The sequence below is a fragment of the Carcharodon carcharias genome, chromosome 7 (genome assembly GCF_017639515.1).
Source record: "Carcharodon carcharias isolate sCarCar2 chromosome 7, sCarCar2.pri, whole genome shotgun sequence".
Taxonomy (NCBI): domain Eukaryota; kingdom Metazoa; phylum Chordata; class Chondrichthyes; order Lamniformes; family Lamnidae; genus Carcharodon; species Carcharodon carcharias.
Genome location: NC_054473.1, coordinates 78,496,276 through 78,509,154, shown reverse-complemented (window position 1 = coordinate 78,509,154; position 12,879 = coordinate 78,496,276). Strand labels below are relative to the sequence as shown.

At 42.5% G+C, this 12,879-nt stretch overlaps 1 protein-coding gene across 1 annotated transcript in view; it reads right to left on the bottom strand.

Moving 5' to 3' along the window:
• Positions 1-12,879, bottom strand: part of dnah1 (dynein, axonemal, heavy chain 1) — a 524,711-nt gene that overhangs the window by 482,763 nt on the left and 29,069 nt on the right. Inside the window, exons 5-7 of the mRNA XM_041191637.1 lie at positions 11,666-11,798; positions 8,535-8,696; positions 5,044-5,296 (exon numbers count right to left, since the gene is read on the bottom strand). Coding sequence (XP_041047571.1) covers positions 5,044-5,296; positions 8,535-8,696; positions 11,666-11,798 — 548 coding nt within the window. The remainder of the gene's footprint in view (positions 1-5,043; positions 5,297-8,534; positions 8,697-11,665; positions 11,799-12,879) is intronic.

Sequence of the window (12,879 nt, the reverse complement as noted above, 5' to 3'; positions counted from 1 at the left end):
AATACTTGTGGATACAACCATGATGCAGCATCTGATGGCCAATGTCTTAGTCTCCAATGCAGCACAAGCAAAAATTACAAAATATCTACACTGGAGTGCTGCTTTGGGCTATATTAGAGTGCTTAAGTTGGAGTTTGGTGAGTGAGCGAGTTCAGTGGAGAGGGGAAGGAGGTGCTCCTTTCATTTTCTATCTTTCTTCATTCTCCAGTAGCTGGCTCTAACTTTACTACCAGGGTAGAAGCTGATTGGTGATAAACTGCAAGGGAGAGGACTATGTGGATAGCATGCTTAGGGATGTGGTCACATTGCAGGTTAAGAGCATGCAGGCAGTGAGGAAAAGGATAACCGCCAGGCAGTCTAAGAGATCCAAGCAGGTAATACCGGAGTCTGCCAAGTCTATCTTTCTTGCTAATCAATTTTCCATTTTGGATACTGGTAAGGGCGCTGGTCCCTCAGGGCAGTGCAGCCAGAGCTAAGTCTATGGCACCATGGGTGGCTCAGCTGCACAGGAGGGGAGGAAGAAGAGTGGAAGATCAATAGTGATGGGGGATTCAATAGTCAGGGGATCAGACATGCATTTTTGCGGCAGTAACTGTAACTCCAGGATGGTGTGTTGCTTCCCTGGTTCCAGGTTCAAGGATGTCACAGAGCGGCTGCAGGACATCCTTCTGGGGGAGGGTGAATGGCCAGAGGTCATGGTCCACATTGGTACCAATGACATAGTTAGGGAGAGGAATGAGGTTCTGAAGAGTTTAGCAGATTTTAGAGAATTAGGAAGGAAATTAAAAAGTAGAACCTCAAGAGTAGTGATCTCAGGATTACTTCCAGGGCCACATGCTAGTGAATATAGGAATAGGAGGATTAATTGATTGAACATGGCTAACGAATTGGTGTAGGAGGGAGGACATCAGGTTTCTGAGGCATTGGGAACGGTTCTGGGGCAGATGGGACCTGTACAAGCTGGATGACTTACACCTTAACAGGGCTGGGACGAATATCCTTGCAGGCAGATTTGCTAGTGCTATTGGGAAGAATTTAAACTAGCATGTCAGGGGATGGGAACCTGAGGGGTTGCTCAAATTGGAAGGAAGTAAAGCTGGCAACTGCAAGTAGAAAAGTAGCAAGTGAAGTTAGAAGGTAGGCAAAATGAAGCCGAGCATCAACTAAAAATAGATTGCGAAATAATGTCAAAAAGACTTAGGGCACTCTACCTGAATGCGTACAGCATTCACAATAAGGACTTAAAGGCACAAACAGAGGTAAATAGGTATGATGTAATGGCCATGACGAAAACGTGGCTGCAGGGTGACCAAGACTGGGAACTGAACATTCAAGGATATTCGAGATTTAGGAAGGACGGCAAAAAGGAAAAGGAGGTGATGTTGCGCTGATAAAAAGGGATCACTGCATTAGTAAGGGAAAATCTCAGATTGGAAAAACAAAATGTGGAATCTGTTTGGGTGTAACTAAGAAACAACAAGGGGCGGCAAACATTGATGGGAGCTGTTTACAGGTCACCAAACAGTAGTGGTAGTGTGGGGCATGGTATTAACCAGGAGATTAGAGAAACATGTAGCATGGGTAATATAGTAACCATGGGTGACTTCAATCTGTATATGGGCTGGGTAAACATAATGAGTACTAATGCTGTGGAAGACGAGTTCCTGGAGTGTATAAGGGATGATTTTCTACAGCAGTATGTTGAGGAACTGACTAAAGAACAAGCTATTTTAGATCTCGTATTATGTAATGAAAAAGGACTCATTAATAATCTTGTTGTAAAAGAACCTCTAGGGATCAGTGACCATAATATGATGGAATTTTGCATTATGTTTTAAAGTGAGGTAGTTCAATCTGAAGCCAAGGTGTTAAATTTGGACAAAGGAAATTATGAAGGTATGAGGGGCAAATTGGCTATTTTAGATCTCATATTATGTAATGAAAAAGGGCTAATTAATAATCATGTTGTAAAAGAACCTCTAAGGATCAGTGACCATAATATGATGGAATTTTGCATTATGTTTTAAAGTGAGATAGTTCAATCTGAAGCCAAGATGTTAAATTTGGACAAAGGAAATTATGATGGTATGAGGGGCAAATTGGCTGAGGTGGATTGGGAAAATATATTAAAAGGTATGACTGTACATATGCAACAGACAGTCTTTATCTTACAGCAATTATACATTCCTTTAGGGCAGAAAAACCCAAAAAGAAAAGTCAGTCAACCGTGGCTAACAAAGGAAATTAAGGATTGTATAAGATTAAAAGAAAAGGCCTATGAAGCTGCTAGAAATAACAGTAAATCTGAGGACTGGGAATATTTAGAACAGAGCAAAGGAAGACCAAGAAACTGATAAAGAAAGGGAGAACAGAATATGAGTGTAAACTAGCAAAAAACACAAAAATGGACTGAAAAAGCTTCTATAGGTACATAAAAAGGAAGCATTTGGATAAGACAAATGTGTGTCCATTATAAGCAGAGTCAGGAGAACTTATAATGGGGAATAGAGAAATGTCAGAGAAGCTTCATGATTATTTTACATCTATCTTCTCTGAGGAAGATACAAGAAATCTCCCAGAATTAGAGATCCAAAGGATTAGGGAGAATGAGGAATTGAAGGAAATTTGTAATAGTAAGAAAATTGTATTAGAGAAATTATTGGGACTGAAGGTTGCTAAATCCCTGTGACCTGATGACCTAAATCCCAGACTGTTGAAAGAGGTAGCTATGGTGATAGCTGATGCCTTGGTAATCGTCATCCAAAATTCTATAGACTCTGGAATAGTTCCTGCAGATTGGAAGGTAGCAAATGTAACTCCGCTATTTAAGAAGGGAGGGAGAGAGAAAACAGGGAGAGACAGACCTGTTAGCCTTACATTAATAATAGAGTAAATACTGGAATCTATTCTAAAGGGTGTGATAAATTGACACTTGAATAATAATGATATCACTGGGCATGGTCAACATGGATTTATGAATGGGAAATCATGTTTGATGAACATGTTGGAATTTTTTGAGGATGTTCCTAACAGAATTGATAAAAAGGAGTCAGTGGACATAGTATACTTTAATTTTTAGAAGGCTTTCGATAAAGTCCCCTGCAGGAGGTTGGTTAGCAAAATTAAAGCCCATGGGATAGGAGGTCATATATTGATATGGCTTATGGATTGGTTAACATGCAGAAAACAGAGTAGGAATAAACGGGTCATTCTCGCGTTGGCAGGCTGTTACTAGTAGGGTACCGCAGGAATCAGTACTCGAGCCTCAGCTGTTCACAATATATCAATGATTTGGATATGAGAACCAAAAGTAATATTTCCAAGTTCACAGATGACACAAAGCTAGGTGCAAATGTGTGTTGTGAGGAATATGCAAAGTGGCTTCAAGGGGATTTGGACAGACTTAGTGAATGGGCAAGAACATGGCAGATGGAATATATGGTGGTAAAATGTAAGGTTATCCATTTTGGTACTTATATGCAGAGCATATCTTAAAAGGTAAGAGTTCAGAAAGTGTAGATGTACAAAGGGACCTGGGTGTCCTCATCAATAAGTTACTGAAATCTAACATGCAAGTGGAAGGCTAACGGTATGTTGGCATTTATTGATTTATTGCAAGAAGATTTGAGTACAGGAGTAGTGAAGTCTTGCTTCAATTGTATAGAATTTTGTTTAGACCACATCTGGAATACTGTATGCAGTTTTGGTCCCCTTACTTCACAAAGTATCAATGATTTGGATATTATTGCCATAGAGGGAGTGAAATGAAGGTTCACAGACTTGTTCCTGGGATGGCAGGACTGTCCTTTGAAGAGGGATTGGAGAAACTGGGCCTGTGTTCTCTAGAGTTTCGAAGAATGAGGGGTGATCTCATTGAAACCTACAGAATACTTAAAGGGATATACACGGTAGATGAGGATAATGTGTTTCCCCGGCTGGGAAGTCTAGAAGCAGGGGACACAATTTCAAAATAATGCTGAAACCACTTAGGACCGAGATGAGGAGAATTTTTTTATTCAGAGGGTTGTGAATCTTTAGAATTCACTATCCCAGAGGGTCATGGAAGCTCAGTCATTATGTTTAAAGTAGAGATTGACAGATTATTAAATACCAATGGCGTAAAGGGATATGGGAAAAAGGCATTGAAATGGATAATCAGGTGCGATCATATTGAATGGCTCGAAGAGCTGAATGGCCTATTCCTGCTCCTATGTTTCTATGGATCTCCCACAGAAGTCATGTAAGCTCAGCTTGCTGCCATTCAGGTTTTAGACTAGTGCTACCGTGGAAGCAGATACAAGTGCTCCAAGAGTTATTATTATTATGGTGTCATAGCAGCCCTGCAATCTGTCCTCCAGCAGATAACTAGGATTGCTGAGCCACCACTCCAAAGAAGTGACAGTGGATCTGTGGAGCATGAACCTAGTGTCGTCTCAGGATGACAGCATTTGATTTTCCACCACTGCCACTCCGCCAGTGCCCCTTGCTGTTGCCTGTCTGCCTGCCAGCCCAGACTACTGCCGCCCATTCCAAGATGGTGCAATCCAAAGCTGAGTCTGCTAGGCATAGACATGTTCAAGGTCATCCTGAAGGGCCACCTGCAATCTCCCCTAATGAACGTCAGCAACCTTCCATCAACTATGCTGCAGCCAGTGGGTAGCACTGATTAGTAGCACAAAGCCAGGCAATGAAACACTGAAGATAAGCATTAAAGGAATGTCCTGGGGTAATTAGCTGACTTTTGTATAAAATATTGGATGGTTTGTTTGATAACGTCGATTTGGAATGTCTGTTTTACGGTGGCTTTTATTTCAGATTATTATTATTATTAATATTATTATTAGAGCTGGAAACTGTGGAAACATAGGGACTATTACATTTGCCACCATGTAACGCAACTTTTAGGGCCTGGTTTCAAACATCTCAGACTAATGGGATGAAAGTTTTCTTTCCACGCAGACTTTAAGGATCCAATGTGAACTGAGTTTGGGTTGTCTTAAAGCAGTTCTTAGAGGATATAGGCTGCTACAATGAAATACATACGCAGATTTATCTCGGAATCCAGGAGTGCTAAAAGCCCATTTCTTCATCCTTTTAAAACTTTCTTCATCCAGAAATCTAAGCCTATCAGCTGGCATGCAGTCGATATATAGGTTGTAGAGCAGCAGTGCTTCTGTCTTCTGACGCAGGAAGTGAGCTTGTGCCACTCGTTTTGAGAAAACTACAGGATCCTCAGCACAGAACAGCAAAAGGACCCGTGGTATCCAGAATTGACTGGGCAACTCCAATCTTTCACCTGTACAGAATTTGATCACAGTCATCAATATGTAAAGAAGAAAAATTCTTATAAGACTCTATCTAACTACCACCAATTGCAGAGAATGCATGTAAGGTTCTCTCACCAGGTGTCAGCTATGAGTCAGTATATGGCAGTGCTCTTACCTCTAAGTAAAAAGGTAGTAGGCTTAAGTCTCATTCCTGTGACTTGAGCAAAATATCTAAGCTGACTGCAGGAGAGCTGCACTGTTGTAGGTGCTGTCTTTCAGATGAAATGTTAAACTTAGGCCCTGTACGTTCTCTTTGGTGGAAGTTAAAGATTCAATGGCACTAATTTGAAGCAGAGCAGGGGAATTCTTCCTGGTGTTCAATTAGCAGTGGTGGCTGTGGGATGGAGGTGGGACTTGTAAAGTGTGAGCCCAATTTAAAGGCATGCTGGCAGCCATTACTGTGGCAGCTGCTTTAATCTATCATGGAAGTTCAAGCGCACTAGGAGGAGAGGCAGGGGCCTGGTACCTAGGGCAGGGCAACCCCAATTTCACTTGCTGAAGTACTGTATGGTTGAAGGCAGTGGGAGAAAGGTGAGAGTCTTGTTTCCACAGGATGACAGAAGAAGGCACGCATCCTAACAAAGTAGGCCTGGCTGGAAGTAGCAGAAATTGTCAGCAACCAAAGTGCCCGAGGAACTGGGTGCGGTGCAACAGGAAATTCAATGACATGCTTTGTCCTGGCAATATGAGTGCAACATTAGACCCAGATGACAGCCATCAGCAGACAGAGCTGCTGAACAGCCTGATGATATAAGCTGCTCCTGAACATGGGAAATATTTATGACCAGGGTAACAACTGACCCATCAGCAATGCCCAGAGCCCTAGTATTGTTGAAGACCTCTGAGGCTCCATCTTGGGGTCATGTAAAGTGGCTATCTCTTCAAGGGATATCGCTTGTCCCCCAAAATCCATCTACAGAGTTTAGGTGGTTGCATAAATTGCTGTGGGACCCTGAAGATGAAGGTATCATGGAAGTTGCCAAGATAGCAAACGTGCACATGCATGAAGCTTTTGTTATGATCACAGACCAGATGAACATTTAAGGATTGGAAGTCCTTACTGGTTTATGAATCTCACTGACCAATTCACCTCAGCATCTTGATGTCCACATGAGTGGACAAAGATGACTTGCCCCTGCAGGAAACCAGTGATGGTAATGAATCCCACCAGCTGTCATGCCTACGAGGTGCCATCTGTTTGAAATTGTATGTACTTCCCAGCTCTCACAATGGTGAGCTGCTGCTTGAGAAATGCCACCAAAGTCTGTAGCTGATCCTTGGAAAGAGCTAGAAGCAATGAGGTTCAAGGCCACAGTGACTTTGACAGCGTTGGCAGGGTATGACAAGCAGTACTATGAGGTCTGAGGTCTCTCTCTACAAGGACGCAATCACAGTGACTATCTACTTAAATATGCACAGTTTCTTGTCACTCATTCTCTGACATGTCCAGTTAGCTTCTTCTTCGGCACTACACTCAATGCTGAGGGTATTGTCCTTGTTCCCTTCCTGCCCCTTATTCCTCTTCTCTGCTCTCCTCATGCTTGGGGCCCTGAATCTACTCCTGAGGATGCTGCTCCTCGACCCCAGCTCCGTGTACCTTAATCCTATGTCCAGCTCTTGCATCGCTTGCAGTCAGCTGCACTATTCAAGCTTACAGAACAACCCCCTGCCACATCTTACTGCCCCCAAAACCCTGGAAGCTCATGACCTCCCTCCACTACCACAGCGTGGCCAGACCAGTTGTTCCAGTAACTCTACTCACCCGATGGCACTTACGTGCCAATGGATGAAAGTTTCCCTCAGCCATGAACCCTTTTATGGGCCCTACTAACTGAATGATGCGGCCACGACTAGCTTTCTGGTGTGCCGCCTCCTTCCACTTGGAGTTCTTCCTGATCCATCATGTAACCCGTGCACCCCCACAAAAAATTCCAAACTGGCCTTTAATCAGCTGACCACAAGCTCTTTGACAAGATTAATTGGCCCATTATCTGAATCATGTGGGTTGCGAGGTCCCACCTTTCCTAACCTGAGCAAAATCACTGGTGGTCGGAACGATGATGGCAAACTGACATGATGGCCAGCGGCCTTCATATTCACTCCAAATGGGGGAAAAAATCCTGCCCTTAAGATCATAATCTATACTGATACTTCAATGCAATAAACAGGGAGTGCCATTTTCAGATGAGATGTTTAAAAATCATCCTCTCAAAGATCCCTTGGTACTATGGAGACAAGATCAGGAGAGTTGTCTATTCTCCTGGTCAATACTTATCCCTACAGCAGCATCACTAAAACATACTAACTTTTCATGTACCTCACAGCTGTTTGTGGGTCCTTGCTGTCCCTAAATTGGGTACTGTGTTCTCCTACATCCCCCTTCAAAAGTTTTCAATTGGCTGTAGGCCTTTTTGGGTTGTTGTGAAAGGTGCTAAAAAAATGAAAGATTTGCATTTCTATAAGAGATATGGAACCAAAAGAAATAAATAGTGTTGGAATACAGATCAGGCATGATCTAATTGAATGATGGAACAGCTGAATGGAAGGGCTGAATGGTTTACTCATATTCCCACGTTCCTAAGATGTCATGAGATGCTTCAATATAGCTTGGAGTACTTTATGATGAAGCATGTGTTTTCTCTTCCCCAATTGCATGCTTCAGTTCTGCATTACTGAAATTTGATAAAAGGAACTTACAAAGTAGCTTGTTAGCTGCTTGAAAATTGCTAAAGGATCGTTATAGCAGTCAGGTGATAATTCTTTGTTACTGTCAACAGACCTCTAATGAACACAAAATAAATTACAATTTTCTAACTTCTGCTTTCAGTGAAATAGCACATCACACAGCATTTTGGTGTGAAAGGAACCATCAGTTGCCATATTTTCACTAGAGGTGTGCTTTCAAAAGAATTTGATCACACAAGAGAGGGTACAGAGGGGATTTACAAGGACGTTGGCAGGAATGGGTTAATGTTAAGTCTGATCCAAATCCCTGGAAGTAATAGCTACTTAGTTAACCAGCACAGGATAGATCTTTATTATTTAAATGATTTATATATGCTATTTAGAGATAATTTTGAGTTTTCCAAACAAAGCAGATTTCAAGTGTAGATAAGTTATCAGTTTTTGTCTAGGATACATCTTATTCTATCCATGGCAATTGCGTATATTAAGACAGCTAAAGTAGCATTACTGGAAAATACGTACCAGTTTCAGTAATGCCACCATTCACAACTGTTTGGTTTTTTTCGTCTCGAATTAAATCATAACTATTTGCTTTCTGCACCAGATATAGTTTCTTTTCCTTGTCATAGTCCAGAACTCCAACAAAACACCACCTGTAGGCAAGTGAGTCACTTTTTGGATCATCTGAAGATTAAGAAAAATATTTTATTCAAATGTAGCACTTGACAAGCCACGGACACTGGTTAGCTAAAGTAGTGTTTTTGTCTGAATTCATACTTCATTCTACACCTCAGACCCTAAATACTGACTATTTGACTATTCTCTAATTACCTCACAAGGCTGATGGGGTCACTGCTGCATGTTAGCACTACGTGCTGCTGAGTGAATTTTTGATGTGGCGTATCAAATGCTAGGGCAGCCCAATTTCACAAAATGGCCCTTCACAAGCATAGGACCCTTATTAAATATTTTAATTACCTATTTAAATACTTCCTGCTTCCATCCAGGAAGCCAATGGAGAAATCCAATCCAATGTGATCAGCAGTGGACTTCTGGGGCTGAATCATCAGCTCAGCAAACGGGAGCGGGGCCCGCTCACCGAGGTGTAAAATGACATGGGGTGACGTCCCGAAGTCACCGTGCGTCATTTAGATTTTCAGTTTGGCGGGCTTCAAAGGCCTGTTAAGACCATTAATTAACTAATTAAGGCTATTGAGAAAGCTGCCTGTCCAACCTTAAGGTTGGCAGGCAGGCGAAGAGCGTAGGCGGCCTTCGCATTTTTCACAGAACCTCGCCCATGGGTGGGATGAGATTTCATGAACGATTTAAAATTTTCAGAAAAACTTTTATTAAAATTAATGCACATGTCCCAGCTCATGTGACAGTTTCACAAGAGGAGACATGTCATAAAAATTTTTACAACACTTTTTTAGATTGTTTAAACTTAAAACTAATCTCCCTGAGGCACCTCTGTGCCACAGGGAGGTTTTTGTGCTCTTTCGCACACTTGCGCAAAAGAGCGCATTCCAGACTCAGGCAACTCCCCTACCGCCCACGCAGGGAGTGCTCAGAGCTTCTGGGCATGCATCACGCTGGACGGGCCTTAATTGGCCTGTGACTGGAAGCCTGTCTTCAATGGCGTACCACAGAGTTCGGTGCCGGGTCCCTTGCAGTTTGTAGTGTACATTAATGATGTAGACATAAATATAGGAGGTTTGATCAGTAAGTTCACAGATGACATGAAAATTGGTGGTGTGGTAAATAACAAGGAGGAAAGCCTTAGACCACAGGACGATATAGATGGGCTGGTCTGATGGGCAGAACAGTGGCAAATGGAATTTAATCCTGAAAAGTGAGGAGATGCATTTTGGAAGGACTAACAAGGCAAGGGAGTACACGATGAATGTAGGACCCTAGGAGGTACAGAGGATCAGAGGGACCTTGGTGTGCATGTCCATTGATCCTTGAAGGCAGCAGGACAGGTAGATAAGGTGGTTAAGAAGTACTAGGATACTTGGTGCCACACTTCATTTAATTATGAGATGACAGCAGTCACTCTCACCTCACATCTCGAATGCTGCTTGTGTCCAAATTGGACCAAGGTTATATTGAGATTGTGTTATGTATCCATGCTCATTATAAACTCGGTTGCTTGCAGTCTGAGATTCAGCACTTAAATTTACTAAAATCTAGTGGCAGTGACTGTGCTGACGCAAGATAGGAGCCACAGAATGAAAACCAATACAACATTGGGAGGGGATTGGATTAGGTAAAATTTTGCCAGTGAGCACCTACCTTGATTATAGGGCAGCAGCGGGGGTTGGGGGGTGGGGGGGGCGTGGGAGGGGATGTGGTTCCGTTGCCTTAGGAGATGTGGGAAAAATAAAAATTGCATTGCCTTTGATAGTGTGTGCGCTCATCCCACATCCTAAAACAAACAGTTTGCAGTTTTGGGCTTGGAGTTAACAGTGCTCCCTAATATCTCTTCCTTTGGCTAAGTGTCCATTTTTTATTATATCAATAGATAATTAGCTGTGTTATAATTCTTGTAAATATGCCAACTACAGACATAGGGAGACCTTGACTTTTTGCAAATGTATCAAATGGATAAGCGTGAACCAGAAGCCAGTTTTACATCTCTCCCGATGACTCTTCCATTAACTTCAATGGAAATGAAAATGTATGCTTGGCTTCTGATTCACTCCATTACTTTTGAAATGGCTGCACCCCAGGGAAAATGTTGCTTGATTGACAGCTCTGGCTCTTTGATCCCTGCGATCCAGTTCACATGTTTATTTACTTGAGTAAATTGAATGGTTTCAAGGACTGGTGGTTTCTGCTATTGATACTTTAAAGGGTCTGGATGACTGACACCTTTATTGCCCTGTAGTGGAATGATTTTTTTAACATAGTGGAAAGTAATGAATGAATAGCATTCTTTTAAAAGTTTTTTTAAACACATCTTACTGTCACGATAGGGTTCATTGGTTCTATATAGTGTATAGTGGGTAAATTTGCATGGAAATGCTATAGCTCGGCATAGGAAGCATGAGGGGCAATGGAGGGTTGGGTGAGGGACCATAAGGGATGGGTATAACTTGGCATTGACGGTTTGAGGAGTCACAGGGGATGGTGGGGGGGGGCTTGGCATTGGGAGCATGAGGTCACATTGAAGAGGCATGGGGAGTGTGTGGGGATGAGGGGTGAGGGCTGGAGGGCCTTTGCATTTTTACTTTAACTGAGACAAAGTCCCACCGCACAGAGGCAGGCCTCTTAAACAGCCTACCCGGTACCTGGTAGCCTCTGATCCTCTTTCCTGAGTCAGCTGGCCCAACTTATGCCCACACCCATCTCTGGCAATGAAGATCCCGCCTTTGCAGGCATTTTCTCCTGAGGTGGGTGGACTGAGCCAGGAATTTTCCTGACTTCTGCTATCTGCCTCGGTGATGAAAATTCAGGCCAATGTTTAAGTTAATAGATGGGGTGCCAATCAAGCGAGCTGATTTGTCCTATTATATATATATATATATATATATAATTGTGCCTTGTGAAGGTGGACAATGGTCAGGGAAGTGCATAATTTACAGCAAGTACAAGAACAACATTAAAAGTCACAGCATTTGTTATACTACAACATTCTTGGAATACTGTACCATGTCCTAACTTGTCGTCTTTGGGTAAAAGTGCTTTCCCTGGGATAGGTTTCCGAATATCGGATCCTTCTTCGTAGCCAAGTTGTAACCATTCTTCCGGTGTCTGACTTTCAAATTCTTCATCATCAAACACCTGCAGACATCAAGAGAAAATCACAGTCATATACCTATACTTAACAGTTGACAGTGATATTTATTTGGGTATTTACCTGCCGTGAATTCGGACAGGATTGTATGACTGAAGAGTGTGATCTAATGTGACTACTTTCAGTTTAGAATAAAGCTCTGAACCAAATAAATGAATAGTACCAATTATAACTTAAAATTTTAAGTAAATTTTCCTGTCCCCCACCAAGGCCTCTCCCCCCCCTCTGGCCTGGTGCATGATGGACACAGCTTATTCAGTGTGCTAGCTTGTCTGGGCTGACATACAACTGAATTTAGTGTCCTGGCCCAGTGACATAACCATACATTACCATATAGTTGCATCGGAAGGGAAGTGGAACACAGTTGCAGGCCTAGCTTCATACCTCAGTGTCTTCTAGTTCTTGCTGGAGTAGAACCTAATTTAACAGAATCCAACTTAACATAGGATTCCTCGTTGGCTTTCTGCCAACTTCATCAAGTGCTCTGAGGAACGCCTTCATGTTCGCCAATGCCCCAGACTTCTCTATCACCATTCCATCAGCAAGACAGACTCACCAGAGGTGGCGGCTTAGTGGTACACAATCGGGAAGGAGTGGCCTTGAGAGTCCTCAGCATAGGCTCAGGACCCCATGAAATCCAATAGTATTGGGACAAGGAAACCTCCTACTGATTATCACCTACCATGTTCCATCAACAGATGAATCAGTACTCTTCCAGGTTGAACAATACTTGGAAGAAACACAGAGGATAGAATGTATTCTTGGCGTTGGAATTCAATGTCCATCATGAAAATTGGCTCAGCAGCACCACTACTGACTAAGCTGGCCATATTCTAAAAGGACACGGATGCCAGACTGGGCTTATAGTAAAGAGTGAAAGAACCAACGTGAGAGTAAAACAACTGTTTTTGAAAGCCATGACTGAATTTGCCTCTACCGCACTCTCAGGCACTGCATTCCAGATCCTAATCACCAGCTGTATAAAGAGGTTTCCCCTCATGCCACCATTGATTCTTTTGCCAATCATCTCCAATTGGTGTCCTCTGGTTCTCAATCCTTCCACCAATG